The 14,821-nt window shown below is 42.4% G+C and overlaps 5 protein-coding genes and 1 non-coding gene across 6 annotated transcripts; 3 read left to right on the forward strand and 3 right to left on the reverse strand.

Annotated features, from left to right (window-relative positions):
• The first annotated feature begins 163 nt into the window (after window positions 1-163).
• On the forward strand, window positions 164-1,138 carry Mrps34 (mitochondrial ribosomal protein S34). Its single transcript, XM_071780777.1, has 2 exons — window positions 164-598; window positions 677-1,138. The coding sequence occupies exons 1-2, from the start codon at window positions 413-415 to the stop codon at window positions 1,079-1,081; spliced, it is 591 nt and encodes a 196-aa protein (XP_071636878.1). The 5' UTR covers window positions 164-412; the 3' UTR covers window positions 1,082-1,138.
• A 61-nt stretch (window positions 1,139-1,199) lies between these two features.
• Window positions 1,200-1,851, reverse strand: LOC139815439 (IQ domain-containing protein K). Its single transcript, XM_071782368.1, has 4 exons — window positions 1,741-1,851; window positions 1,520-1,656; window positions 1,331-1,460; window positions 1,200-1,271 (listed from the first exon to the last, which is right to left on the reverse strand). Exons 1-4 carry the CDS (start codon window positions 1,849-1,851, stop codon window positions 1,200-1,202), a joined length of 450 nt encoding a protein of 149 aa, XP_071638469.1.
• LOC139814493 (uncharacterized) lies at window positions 1,286-4,448 on the forward strand. The gene is made up of 3 exons (XM_071780775.1): window positions 1,286-3,439; window positions 3,515-3,889; window positions 4,041-4,448. Exons 1-3 carry the CDS (start codon window positions 2,287-2,289, stop codon window positions 4,271-4,273), a joined length of 1,761 nt encoding a protein of 586 aa, XP_071636876.1. The 5' UTR covers window positions 1,286-2,286; the 3' UTR covers window positions 4,274-4,448.
• LOC139814494 (uncharacterized) lies at window positions 4,337-6,960 on the reverse strand. The gene is made up of 5 exons (XM_071780776.1): window positions 6,725-6,960; window positions 6,131-6,645; window positions 5,571-5,870; window positions 5,297-5,478; window positions 4,337-4,932 (listed from the first exon to the last, which is right to left on the reverse strand). The coding sequence occupies exons 1-5, from the start codon at window positions 6,770-6,772 to the stop codon at window positions 4,415-4,417; spliced, it is 1,563 nt and encodes a 520-aa protein (XP_071636877.1). The 5' UTR covers window positions 6,773-6,960; the 3' UTR covers window positions 4,337-4,414.
• Window positions 6,961-7,793: 833 nt separating this feature from the next.
• Trnai-uau (transfer RNA isoleucine (anticodon UAU)) lies at window positions 7,794-7,885 on the reverse strand. The gene is given in 2 exon segments: window positions 7,794-7,829; window positions 7,848-7,885. It is a non-coding gene; the product is annotated as a tRNA-Ile (tRNA).
• A 415-nt stretch (window positions 7,886-8,300) lies between these two features.
• Tmf (uncharacterized) lies at window positions 8,301-14,600 on the forward strand. The gene is made up of 11 exons (XM_071780605.1): window positions 8,301-9,022; window positions 9,197-11,211; window positions 11,283-11,384; window positions 11,453-11,731; window positions 11,806-12,144; window positions 12,243-12,455; window positions 12,531-12,677; window positions 12,761-13,153; window positions 13,232-13,472; window positions 13,554-13,680; window positions 13,747-14,600. Exons 2-11 carry the CDS (start codon window positions 9,206-9,208, stop codon window positions 14,031-14,033), a joined length of 4,134 nt encoding a protein of 1,377 aa, XP_071636706.1. The 5' UTR covers window positions 8,301-9,022; window positions 9,197-9,205; the 3' UTR covers window positions 14,034-14,600.
• The last annotated feature ends 221 nt before the right edge of the window (window positions 14,601-14,821 follow it).

The following is a 14,821-nucleotide window of genomic DNA, read 5'->3' on the forward strand; positions in this document are numbered from 1 at the left end:
GTCGCATTTGAATCGGCGAGAACCGCGAGAACGTCGCTCCGAGCTCCGAAACCGAGGCATGCCGACCGCGTCCGAGAACGTCCGAACGTCCGAAGACGATTACGTCGATTACTATATGAGTGCCGCCATCTCTCACCGAAAGCAAAAAGTAAAAAGTAACTGATCTGTCTATAACCTCTCGTACGATTTTCAAAACACTTGTCTCGCTTGTCTGTTGTCGTTCGAAATATACGTGGTTTTTGTAAGATAGACGTTGATCTCGATGTCGCGTCTCAGGAATAATTGAGGACAACGTTAACAAGGAGTTGAGCGGTGATCCGGTGCGCAGAATCATTCGGTGGACGAGGAAATCCGCGGGGAGTCCCGAGGTGGTGATCCAGGTCGACGATCGTTCGCCGGTCAGCCACGCACGATGCCTATAAAGTTAATCGGTCGCACGACGGATTTCAAGGGAAAGCCCTTGTGGGAGATCCTGGGAAACCTGAAGAACTTCGGCGTCGGCAGACTCGTGATAAGGAATCGCTTTCAGAGGTATCCCGAGCCCTGTTACATGAAGATACTGAAGGTCGCCGGGATGCCCATGCCCGAGGAACCCTACGTGAGTACTGGAGACGATGTGCGTGTGTCTAAATTCCGTTTGTATCGCTCTCTCTCTAACGCAGTTGCATTGTTTTAGACGGATCGCAAGGTCATGGTGCTGGTCGAGAGAGTCTTCCGTGGCCAGAAGAACCCGAAGCCGGTGCAGTTGGACAGCGCGACTTACAAGGCGGACTACATGCTGATACCTAAGGATAAGGAGCACCTCTACCTCGATAACACGAAGGTGCCGGAGATGAGAATCCTCCCTAAGATGACAGACCTTCCGCCGCTATTCTCGCAGCTGGTAATACGTCAAATGAAGGCGAAAGGCGTCGTGGCACCCGCGGAGCCGAAATTAAACCTACGATATAACTTTTACGGAAGGAGCGTTAAGAATTACAGACTAGTCGAGGAGGGTGAAACCCCGACGGTGGAACTGAACTTTAGGGTGGACGAGTCTAGCGTTCTTTTTCCAAAGCCAGAGAAGACAGCAGCCTCGTGAGGTTTTACATATTTTATGTCCGTATGTAGTTGTTAAGAATAAACACTTTATAAATTATTCCCGCGAGGAGTGATGCAATAAATTACTTTAGAAACGTAAAAAGAAAACAGTCCGACTTTCAAAGCTCCGCTCCGTTGGACGCGCGATTAAGTTCAGGAGCGTAAACATCTGCTTTCTCCGCGCGGATGACCTACAATTTATACGAGAGACCGTTATTCGTATTTTAATTCCTTGATTATACCAATATACCTTCCAAAACTGACGCATCTCCTGAACGTCCGTCCTTTTTCTAACGAGCCACCCGCGAACGTGTCTCTGTATGCGTGAGGCGGCCTCCTCTTTGGTCCACAGCCACGATTTCGGATAAATTGGCCTGGGACTAGAAGAGAATGTGATAAAATGATTTCTGAGAGGAACTGGGATATGTTTTCTTCTTACTGCGACTTTAGCCATAGCCTAAACTGTGGTATATTAAACACGTCCCGCCAGGTGCACAATCTACTCGGATGCCGCGAGTTTCGGTTCCAAAGGATCTCCGCGAGATAATCCAATCCATTGAAGGAACACTGATGTGTCTATAAGGCATAGTAATTTTTTCCCAAGATATTTTTTGTATTTATTGACTTTGAAAACATGCGCTGTCTGGTGTAACATTATACTTCTAACGCATTTCGACGATCAGCTTCGAATAACATTTCCTTCATCGCATTTAATAAAGTCGGGAATATATTTTTATCTAAGTAATCCGGGACGCTTTCAGATGAATTCATCGTTCTGTTTGCATGTCTATGAATTTACAAAGCGAATACAGATACGAATCGGCGCAAGTTATTATATCGCGAGCTTTAAAACATATATACATGAAATTTGCATGAAATTTGTTTGTCAACCTCAACAAAAAATAGATATTGATAATGTTAAAGTATAAGTAATAAAACTTTTTAGATCACATTTCGCTAATTTTTGCGAAATCGTGAAATAATGAATATGTCTCATATATAAATATGTAATCTACAGAAGCACGAAGTGTTATATATATATAGATTCTAAATGTCCTGTAATTCTAAATGTCCTGTAAAAAAACCATGTCCTATAACTTGTCCCAAAGTCAGAGAACAGCTCCGCGCCGCAAGTATGTCACTTTATAAAATGCCTTTGAATAGATTTTAATGTTATTTAAATTAATATTTTGCAAACATTTATGAATGTTTCAATCTTCACAAATTAAAACAGTCAGGGAATGGCCTAATGTGACGGACGGGATTTTCCCGCGGAAGAAGAACGATGCAGAACCACGGCTTCCGTCGGGTGTTATTTCGAGAGACATACAAGATGAACCGGAACGGGTAATCGAGGAAGCATATGTTGATAAAGTACCCGTCAATCATGATGTGCGACCTGAAGTAAAAGACATCGAAACAGAACCCATAGTTCCCCAGGAGTTTCCAATCATTCAAGAACCAGCTGTCGTTCCAGCAGAAAAGATAGCTGATGACATTGAAGAGAAAATTGATTTAATTGAAAAAGAGAAATTAATCCAAGAACCTATAATCGTCCAGGAAGAAAAGATAATAGATCGTGATGAAAAGAAAATCGATTTTGTTGAAGAAAAGGAGTTAGTCGAAGAACCCGCAATCATCCCGGAAGAAATTGTCACTCCAACAGAAAAGGTAGTAGATCGCAATGAAAAGAAAATAGATTTTGTTGAAGAGGATTTAGTCCAAGAACCTACAATCATCCCGGAAGAAATTGTCACTCCAACAGAAAAGGTAGTAGATCGCAATGAAAAGAAAATAGATTTTGTTGAAGAGGATTTAGTCCAAGAACCCACAATTATCCCGGAAGAAGCTGTCACTCCAACAGAAAAAATAATAGATGGCAATGAAAAGGAAATTGATTTTGTTGAAGAAAAAGAATTAGATCAAGAACCTATAATTGTCCAGGAAGAAGTTGTCACTCCGACAGCAAAGGTAGTAGATCGGGATGAAAAGAAAATTGATTTTGTTGAAGAAAAAGAATTGGATCAAGAACCTATAATTGTCCAGGAAGAAGCTGTCACTCCGACAGCAAAGGTAGTAGATCGGGATGAAGAGAAAATCGATTTAATTACAGAAGAAAAATTAGACGAAGAACCTGTCGAGAAAGAAATTGTCATTCCGGCAGAAAAGATAGCAGATCGCAATGATGAGAAAGTCGATTTCGTTGAAGAGGAGGACTCGGTTCTTGAAAAAATTGCAGCGGAACCCGTACAGGAAGTTCCGATTGCGATTGAGGAACCTGAGATTATCGAAGACGAAATTAAGCTGGCGCCAACAACAAAGATTGAATTGGAACCGTCGCGGGAACTGGAAGAGGATTGTAATTAAGAATAATTATTGGCAGATATAATTTACAGAGAATTTCGTCTGATGTAATTTTGAACGATAATTTTAGTCGAGCCAGAGGAGCGCATGGAATATGGCGAGGAGGAGGAGAGCATCACTGACTACGAGAAATTTATCGACGAGGAATTGCAGGAGTCTCTGCCCGCCGTAATAGCGAGGGAAATTCCGGAGGAGCCAAAGGCGGTGCGTCGTGAAATTTCCAGGAATGCGGCCACCTTGTACGAGAGAATCGATCGCGAAAGACCTGTCAGACCAGCGGAGGAGCGAGAAGCGGTGACCGCATTGCCTGAAGAACGACCGGCTGAAGAAGAGGTATCTGCAAGACGAGCTCTCGAGAACTCGACAATAACAGAGCAGATCATCTCGCGTGAGCCTGCAGAGGATGCTTGCGAGGAAATATGCCCTGTAGTAAAGGAGCAGAAAGGCAAGCAGTTGGCTTATTTTCAAGGGAATACTCAGTGCTGTCATTTCCCGTATTGTATTGATCTTTCCTTCTCTCTACCTATGTCTACACCGTAACCGTATATATGTATATCAGTTTGCATTCCACAAATCGAGATTCGTTCCTATTGCAGAACGCATTATGCGCAAATTGAAGGCACGGCAGAGGGTCATAGATCATTATTATCTGACGAAAGGCTTCAGCTACTTCGAGGACGTATGCACGTGCTCTCTGGCTTGCATGGTTTATACTTTGAGCAGGGATCCGTTCGTGAAGAGCATATTCGCGTCTCTCGCATTGTTCGCAGTCGGACTGAAGCTGTGCTCCGAACTGGATGCGTGGGAGATGCCGAGTCGCGTTTCATAAGATCAAGATATCGATATCAGTCGACACGTAATCTTCACCCAAGTCTCTCATATAACCACATGATATATAATAACTTTTTATTCGATACACAACTATATACAATTTGAGATTCTTATATACAATCATAGGAGCATAAATAAATTAAGCGTTTAAGATTATTCGGGATTTCGCTAGCCTCTGGCGAAGCGAGGTTCTGACGATCCACAGCGACGCGATTAGCGCGAGTAACGCGATCGCCGATATCAGAATCGGTAAATAATAATTCTGCGAGGCGCGTGACTCGTATTTTGGAAGAATCACTCGAAGGACTATGTCATCCTGCCACTCGACGGTATTGTTTCGATCTGAAACACTTCTGGCACGTCTGACATGACTGCCGGGACAATCCAGAACACAATCCACAGATTCCAGACATGCCGTAGTCTTCACGGTGAGGAAAATCTCGTCGGTCTCTTTCATGCCTTCGAACATGAACGCCTGGAAAATCAGGTAGTTCTCCAACGGTGACACAGCGTATTGCTCCCGAGGACAAATCTCGTGCACGTCCGGATTCAAGCAGCCGTCTTTGTCGAGGATCCACAGACTGTTAACGATTTTCTGCCGCTGTCGCTCCTCCACGTAGTGCACCGTCACTTGGCCGATCTTCGAGTGTCGCCAGCCTTTAAACATACGAAGGGATAAATGAAAATTAAGATAATTGAGATCGCGTATAATTGAGACAATTTTCGCAATACAGGTCTATTCTCATATTTAATTGATTACATGATTAATATAATTATAAATAATTATATAGTTAACGATCTAATTTTGCAATCTCAATTTTCCACTTGGGATTAATTTTATATTATTAATTTAATAGAATTATATAATTGATTTCTTATAAATATCTTTTTTTCTTCTCTTAGGGTGAAATTATCAGAGATCATATGTTACATGAAGTCGCGCTGTCAGAGTTTCAGACACACCATTCGTCTTACTAAAGGAATAAAAGTGCACGGTACTACTCGGCGCTAATGCGCTTACTGTCGTCGCCGTTGACTAACACGCGCAGCAGAATCTCCTCGCCGAGAACGACCGTGCCGCCGGATTTTATCCTCGCGTCGAAAATGTTTCTCGAGCCGTAAGTCTTCCTGAAGAGCCCCACGTCCACATTCAGGGCATTCTCGGCGCCGCCGTTCAGCACGCCCGGTACGTTCCTCGCTTTCCTGAAGGGAGCATAATATCTGAATAGCCCGGCGTCTGCCGCCAGATGCTTATTTTTTGCTACCTTTGCCGGGAGACAAATGACACGTCTTACGCTTCCAAAGTTTTCACGCTGATCTGCCTCGTGTGATACGCGATCCTCTGCTGGGTCTTACACCGCAACGTCACCCTGTGGTCCTCCCTCACTCGTAGACCGGGGATCACGGGGAATCTCAGATCGAGGCAGTACGATTGGTTACCGTCCGCGGAACAATCGACGACCCCGCAATCCCAGACCTGGTCCCTTTCGAAACTAATGCGATAAGAGTCCCTGACCGCTATCGCTCGACAAACATCGCCCGTCGCGTTGTCTATCACCGGTGGGGCTGAGTTTCTCGGCGCTTTGATGGATGCTCTATGATTATGGATTGACACATAATATAAAATTATTCGTACATATATAGACATACTATAGATTGTCAAGTTTGAATAAATAACATGATCTTATTAAAATTAAATGATCGATAGAATTGTTTAGATATGCTAAGTATATCAATCTTCTTTCTTTTGTCTTATTGCAAAGTGTGAGAATGTTTATCATTTTAGATTTGAAAAGTTTGGGAAAGACTAGCGTAGCTGCGGTAAAAGATCGAGAGTTGAAGCGAATTTCATTACCTGAAGAACAATTCGTCTCCCGTGTTCTGACAGGACATCTCCTCAATACTAACGCTATTCGCTAAGGACAATGGTGGTGTTTCACTGAAAGGAGGAGGAGAAGGAGAAGGCTGCGTTGTAGTCTGTTGAGGGTGTTTGCCTTGCGGGAAAGTGGGTCGACGATGATGCTGAGGTATTTGCGACCCGTCGCTCCCCGGATACCTGTCGTGCGGGCCCTTGCGCGTGAGGACTCGCAAGGCATCCCGTCCGGGCAGATGATACAGCGCGTTCGGATAGTTTCTGGTCTCATCCGTCACCGCAACCGGCACGTTCCGCGCTCTGTTATCGATCACTTCCGGCAGGGAGAAATCCGGAATCGAAGCTGGTGGTAAATAACCGTTGTCGTGGAGTATCGCCACCCTCGAGACGTTGTATCGGCGATGGAAATTCACGAAGACCGCCTCATCCTGAGGCTCGAATCCGCCCGCGAGGTTTCCCGAGGATATCGCGCCGACGAAGAGCAGCCACCGATATATCTGCAATGTGATCGCCAATTAGTTAAATAAATTATTTAACGTAACGTTTGAATTAAGCGTAAATTTTCGAGATCGTTACGTGGGTCGACCACATTTTGTATTGCGGATCATAACACGGTTGAGACATATTGAGTAGCGGAGGTGTGACTGACAATCGGCGAAGTCGCGGGTGGGCTTTTAAAGCGCTTTTAAAGCGCACGCCTTCACGAAACCGGATCCTGGGTAGTCATTGTTCCGCCCGGCGGACAAACATCGATGAACACCGACCACCGCGCGATTTTAATAGGTACCGCATTTCGTGATTTGGCTGACGATCAAGTACTTAGCATAAAACATCGTTCGTGTATCCTCGATTTTAACGCGACTGCCATTAATAACGATAACGGCGAGATCTGTCGTCGTCCCTCTCACGCTGTCCATTATATCTCGATCAATTTGGGTCAGGAGGCTTCTCTGTGACTCGCATACAGTCGCACGATGTCCATTTTCAGATTTCCAGCCCGACATCGCTGATATTATGTATGCATATGCATGTTAACTCTTTATGCGCCGCTGTATTTTTTTTCCCAAGAAAAAACAAGCGTGCTTTATGGTGCTATATCTTACATCGATAATAATAGATGGAATATGTATGCATACACCATTTATATGTATATATTTTAAGATCAATAAGATATACGTTATATATTCTACATCTACATATATTTTTTATTATATGTTATATATTTTTAAATACAATTATATTATATTTAAAAAATTTATTACATTTAAAAAAATATACATGTTTATTACACTATGTGACTATATTTTTTTTATATGTCGCAAAGTTATTGGAAATCTTTTAACGATGGATTTTTTTGACGATATAATTTTTAAACAAATTTTTACTGAAAATGTACATGTTAATATAATTAATATATCACATTAATTTTTAATATTAAAATAGAGCATTGAGTATTATATAGTATAATTAATTACATTGTGATATTATCCTTATTACGTGCCGAAATTAACGTAAAATGTATAGCGTCGGTCACATTTAATAATTAATTTAATTGACTGCATAGAAGTAATGTTAAACGCGAGAAATTACAAAACAATCAGATTGATTAGCATATATGTCGACGGACAAAGGAAAAAAAAAATAATGCTCCAGGTGAGGCTCGAACTCACAACCCCGGCATTGCTCACGTGAACTGCTTTATAAGTACCGTGCGCTAACCAATTGCGCCACTGGAGCACTTGCAAGTGAACCCGGTAAACGGGGCTCTTCAGCGGTGGTAGCGATAACGCCGGAAGCCCCTCGCTTTTATTTCACGTATCGTCAATCTGCGCATCGCGAATAAATTCAAATATAATTTCGGCAATTTTGGCAAAAATCGAGCTCAAGTGGAAACGAACTTTCAGCTCTATTATCGCGAAATAATTATCAAATGTATCCGACGTACTATTCGCGCATATTGCAAGTATTCGTTTTATTTTGTCACACGATTCATTCTTCCTATTCAATTGATAAGCAAATTAGTAGCGTCTATATTCCTTTTTTTTTTTAACAATTCATGGCTAGCATTTTTTGCTCGATTTTCGTCCGTATCCTGTATCTGCAGCTGTACCTTTCTGGTTCGAAATAAAACGTGTGCATATCTCAGGTTTTAAAGAGGACAAAAGCGCAAAATTTGTAAACGAGATGTATTTAAAGAGCGAAATGAAAGAAGACACTTTTTTTTATCAGTCACGTGCCTTCGATCTGCAAATAAAGTTGTTTGATGAGTTAAAAATAAAACGGATGCAGGTTAGGGCGGAAAAAGAGAGAGCGAGAAGGAAGGTGAAAAAAGTGCAGAGAGCGCAGTTGAAACAAGTCTGATTACTCTCTAAATTCCGATGTTTTCGCGTCGTGAAGTTTAGGTTGTGCGTGTGTTAGTACGATCGATCGCACGCATTGCATTTCGCGTTCTCGTTCTCGATCGAGGAAACGTGATCGGCGGAGAAGGTGATCGAGGACGAGGAAGGGAACGTGCATGGGGAGAAACGCGGTGCTGGCGGAGGCCGCGAGGAACGGAGGTTGACAGCACTGGCCGCGACCCGCGACGACACGACACGAACATGTCGGCTGCTAAATGCATTTTGACAGTCGACACGCAGGTCGATCAACAGTGAGAAAAGGAGGATCCGTCCCCGATCCCGAAACCGCCGCGCCGTCACGATCGTCGCCCCGGAGGATGTCATGTACGTCAATCGCGGTAACGCGAGGGAGAATGGAAGGAAGAAGTGCCACGTAACGGCGCGGTAGCGACGCACGTTTTTCAGAGTCAACAGTCTAAATAACCGCGAGTTGCGACGTCAATTTCCTGTCCGAGGATTTATATCGACTCAAGGAGTACGCGCGACTTTATTTAATACTCAACTTTGCTGTATACGTCTCGCAGGGAGACTGTCATTTACTTGTCATGCAGAGCATCCTGAATGTCGATCCTTCCCGACATTGCATTTATCCATATCCAGCAAAGTGAAGCCCTGTATGAAGTAATTCACACTGTTTCTCTTGTCTTAGGCGTAAAACATGAGCTGGTTTGATGCCACGGGATTTGCCAATCTGGCAAAGTCCGCTCTGAAGGGAGCGCAGAAGACCATAGACAAGGCCTTGGACATCAAGGAGGAGGAACCGAAGATTCAGCCGCGTACGGATGAGACTTCGGATTTTTTCGCGAGCTGGGGGCTGCAGAATGAACAGGAGGCCAACAAACGCGACGGCAATCCGCAGAAACTGCAGCAAAACTCGAGCAGTATTTGGGGTAGCTTTACAGGCTCGTTCTTCGAGCCACCAAAGATCGTAGACGGGAATGGATGGAAAACTGTCAAGCATTCCAAGTCCTTGCAAAGTGCCACCAGTCAGGATGAGCAGCAACGCAGCATGGTGTCTTCTACTTCCGCGCCCGAAAAATTGGCGACGAAGGACGCAAAATCCGCGATAGCAAAGAGTGAATCTGTACATAAGGAAGATGAGAGAGAGTCTAGTGCTATCAGTGAGTCTGTAAATACGAATCTTAGCGTGTCTAAAGAATCTGATGATAAAACTGCGTCAGAATCTTGTGTATTGTCAGAACAGTCGTCTTTGGACAATGTTGTTTCTATCAGTACCGATAAGACTGTAACTAAAAGTGCCAGTTTGGACTTGGAACAAATATACTATGCACCAACGGCGGATAATACCGACAGTGATTCCACGACGAGCACCGATGAAAAGGAAGAAGGACAATGCGACAACGAGGCAGCATCGGAAAGCAATGATATCAATCGTACATCGAGTCCCACTAATGTGTTCCATAAAGTACCTAATGTTTCCTCCGAGAGCGATAAGAAGAGTCTGGAGAGCTTGGAGATACTTGGTTCGCAATCCGACACCGATTGCACCACCACACCGGAGTCGGATCTCAATTCCGTTACTAATTCGTTAAGTCCCTCCGTCGTCGGTATCAAGGTGAATTCCGAATCGGTCGAGATCCTGCCGGACAGTCTCGTAACGTCGCCGAGCTCCGTGGAGATCCTGGGAGACTGGAAGAGCGACAGCAGCCCTTATCTATCTCCAATAGAGCCAAAGAATTTAGAGTCATTGCCTGTCCTGGACGGAGACGAATGCACCACTCCATGCATAGACTGCACCGGCACGTTACACCCACCGAGTAGAGATCAATTTGAAACTTCGTCATCCGACATTTCTCCATACGAATCTCCGATGGAGGAAGTAAAAACGTTGAACGTCAGTCCGTATCCTTACAGCGTTGATAGTACACCGTCACCGAGCGCGTTATCCAGCTTGGACACGAATAAAAGTTCGTCGCACGCGGCGGACAGCTCGAAAACTTCCCCCGAAAGCGTCGAGGTAATACCAGACGTGGACGAACCGGACGAGAGCTTGGCCGAGGATTCTTACACTTCGGCTTCCGAGGGCACGGTCATGACGGTGCTTGAGCCGTTGCAACAATTGGACACGGTTAAAAATAAGATGGAATTGACTGATATGAACGTGAAGATGCCTATAAAGATGCACGATTCGTATCCGGACGATAGGCAAACGTCGGCAAAAGTTTGCACGGAGAGCAAGTTAAACTTGAGTCTTGACTCGCTGAAGGAAAAACACAATTTGCATCTGACGCTCGAGCCAATTACCACACAACCGATTCGCAAATTGGACCATCTGGAAGGAGTAAATGAGAAACCGGAGAACGTTTCTACCTTTTCTCAATTAATGAGCACCACTATAGAGCCACCGGATCTAGATAGTCAAATCGAAAGCATGGATGAAACAAAGATGATCGAGAGTAGTAATGATCAATATTTAATATCTACCGATTCAAGCAGAGAAGGTACCTTGATAGAGAGCAGTTCGGAGGATAATGCGACGTTGATGTGCACGAGCGATTCCAAAGTCCTCGAGACACCTTTGACTACCAGTTCTTATGTGAAGACCATGCTGGCTGATGCTATGGTCGAAAAAAGTGAAATAATTGATATGGAGAGCCATTGCGCGGAAGTACCGCGAGAAAATTCACCAATATCGTCAGAAAGGTATTATTTAATTCACACATACTGTTCAATTATATGACGGTTCTCCTGTTAAACGTCTGCTTCTTTCACAGCCGTTCCGATCTGGTAAAAATCGGGTCTGATCAAGCCAGTGGACATACGAGCGGAGACGAATTAGAAACTACAACGTCGAGCGATATTGAGATAATATCTAGGTACGAGTATAATAAAATGTTTCTGCTTAACGTTCAATGTCAATAATTAATGTATTGTTTGTCGACAGTCCTAACGGTGATTCGAGTTCGACCCAATCGCGACAGAGTCCGGCGAAATTACAGTTGAGCAAAGGCGGTGATTTGCTAACGAAAACTTTAAAGACCCGGGGCCATTCTCGAGAATTAAGCGAAATCAGCATTGGTTCGGACGAAACGAATATGGAGATTGAAAAGCTATTGAAACGCGTGCAGGAAATGACAGAGATTTTAGAAGCGAGAGAATCAAAGTTAATCGACGTGAGCAGGATAAATATGGAGTTACATGAGCAAAATGCAAATTTAATAAAGTAAGATTGCCGTGATTGTATCAATATCGTTCTATCTTCACATAATAGATATCATAAACAGATATGTTTTACAGGCAGCTTGAGAATTTTGAAAAACACGCGGAGCAAAATCAAAATATTAATCAAATCACGGATGAATATACGCAGCGTCTGTCGGCACTGGAGAGGAAATTTCAGCAAGCGATAAGGGAGCGTGATCAACTGAGGAAAAATTTAGATCAATTAAAGTTAGAAGCAGCATCGCGTTTATCGTCGCAGGAGATGTCGAATATAAACGCTGAGAAGGACGAAATCATAAAGGAGCTTCGTGAAGAGGGCGAGAAACTCAGCAAACAACAACTTCAACACAGCAACATCATAAAAAAGCTGCGCATAAAAGAGAAAGAGACTGATGCAACGATAAAGAGTCAAAAGTAATTCAGTTATATCTTATTTATTGTATTAATTGTATCAAAAGTAAATGACAGCAAATAATAATTAAATTTATCGCAATTTTCACTTTTATTTTTAGAGAGCAAATAGAGGAACAAAATACGGAATTGGAGAGATTAAAACGATCGCTGCACGCGAAGGAGGAGGTCGAGCGCAGTCAAATAGAAGCTGTTCATACGCTGACAGCGAAAACGAAGAAGCAAGAGAAAGAGATACTAACGTTACAAGAAAAATTGGATAATGCAGTGAATAAGATGGAGGCCTATAAGAAGAGCTTGGATGCTGCAAAAGTGTGAGTGTAGAATCATTAACTAATTCTAAAGTAAAACGAGCTTTATGTACTTAATAAAAAAATTCTATATAATAGGGACTTAGCAGAAACGAAGAAAAAGCTGCTAACCACTGAAGAGGAATTAAAAGAAGCCGTGGATAATGCGGCTGAATCGTGCCAATTGTTTGCACAAGTGGAGGATTTGAAATTGAAATACCGTCAAGCCGAGGAAGCTCACGTCAAGTGAATATTTTACATTAAATACGCTATTAATCGTAGTGTAACTGATTTTGATTCTAATAGTATCTATTTTTTTTATGATATAGAAGGGAAGAGTTTTTCAAGCATGAAAACAACGAATTACTTAAGCGATTAGAAGCTTCAGAAGCCAGAAGTGAAGAGTTATCCGAATCTGTCTCGATAGCAACAAAACCTCTGTTAAGGCAGATAGAACAACTGCAAGCAAACTTACAACATAAATCCAATAGCTTCATGAAACAGGAGAAGGTTTTATCGGAGAAAATTATTAAATTGCAGTCCAAAATCGAGAATTTAGCCGAGATGGATCGTCTTCTGAGAGAAGAGAATATTAATCTGAAAACCAAAGAATCGCATTTAGAATCGAAGCTCAACTTAAAAGAGAAAGAAAGGTCGAAATTGCAGGAATTGTACGATACATTAAAAGAAGAAAATGAGAGATTATTAAAGCAGAACAAAGAGTAAGTGTTTAGAATATGTAGACACGTTTTTTCGCGATGCATGCTAATATTCAATCTATAATAAAATTCAAATTGCAGACACCAAGATGCGATAAACACTCTCGAGCAGACACATTTCAGTCAAGTGCAGGAATTAAAAAGAGAGATAAACGCGCTAGAGAATAAATTAGCCGTCGAAAAAGCAGCGACTGATGCAGAAAGGAGAAGAAATAATGCAATATTGGAACAGCAGCAAAATACCGATGAGGAATCACGATTTAGCCCTACTCTCAGCATAGGACAAGAATCTGTTAGCAGTGCAAATAGTGCCTGGCCAGGGGTATGTATAAAAATGTTACGGGATCACACACACACACAGTCGACAATTATTTTGTATGTAATGTAAAATTTGCTTTTTCAGTTCAGCGATTCAGTATTTGATAATAACTCTGGCAGATTTCCTCCAATACCATACGAAAGTATTATAACGGGCTCGAGTAGTACGTCGATCTTCGAGAACTTGCAAGCGCAATTGAAACAGAGAGACGGTAAGTGTTTATCGGTATTGCTAATCTTGGTTGTTGCTATTCACTAATTCTTACATGCTATCGCAGGTGAGATACAGCAACTTCAGTGGGAATTGTCTCGACGAAACACAGAGAGGGATACACTGAATTCGGAATTGGCGACGTTAACTTTGAAGGTCGAGGAATTGAGTGCCAGCGTCGCGGAAGCGCAGGCACTCAACGAGAGTCTTAACGAGACGCAAACCAGATACGACGCGTTGCTGCAAATGTATGGCGAAAAGGTCGAGGAGAATCAGGAACTGCGACTGGACCTCGAGGACGTTAAGGAGATGTACAAAATGCAAATTGATCAGCTTCTAAAGCGGCAGAATTAACTGCGTTAAAACGCAAAATTATCAGAAACGAAGACTTGCGCGCAGCCTATAATTCTCTATGAAACTTCAGTTACACACATGCACTTCTGCACGTTTTACTACATGATCATTTCATCGATTTCTAGCAAGATCTGGCGTATAACAAAGTTTTATAGCGGACGACTTTAATAATACAGTCTAACGTAGGCGATGTATATTTATATTATCTAACGCAAACACATATGCGGAAATTTGTGATAAAGGGCTTGGATGCCGATAAGATTTTAAAAGTTCTTTCTATCAAGTTACATATAAATTTATTTATTGAGGGTTGGATGAGAGCGATCTAAAAAGTATCGGAGGTATCAAACTAACACGTCTTTTCTCTTCCGTATTATCGTTACAGTTATTATTATTTCGTATGTAGGTATAGTTATTGTTTCACTCATTTTAATTTTAATTTAATAATATCAGGGAGGATCATGTGATATTGGATTGTATTATATAATGTCTAAATATGATGTAATATGTATATAATATAATCAGAAAATGTACTTTATCATTTAAATATAGTGACATAAACTCTAATGATTTCTTCATTGCAGTAAACCACGCGAGTATCGGGGTCTACATTTTTTTTGTATTTATGTAAGCGTGGACGAAAATGCGAGGCGTTAAATATATAACTTCTAGAAATATTACAGTAAATATGTAGCACGTTTAAGTATTACGCGGCTGGGATTTACGGTTGCGTGGTAATTGTCTGTTTCATGCCTATGCATGATATCACGCCTGGCTTGGTTATATCA

Source organism: Temnothorax longispinosus, chromosome 6, assembly GCF_030848805.1.
Source record: "Temnothorax longispinosus isolate EJ_2023e chromosome 6, Tlon_JGU_v1, whole genome shotgun sequence".
Lineage (NCBI taxonomy): Eukaryota > Metazoa > Arthropoda > Insecta > Hymenoptera > Formicidae > Temnothorax > Temnothorax longispinosus.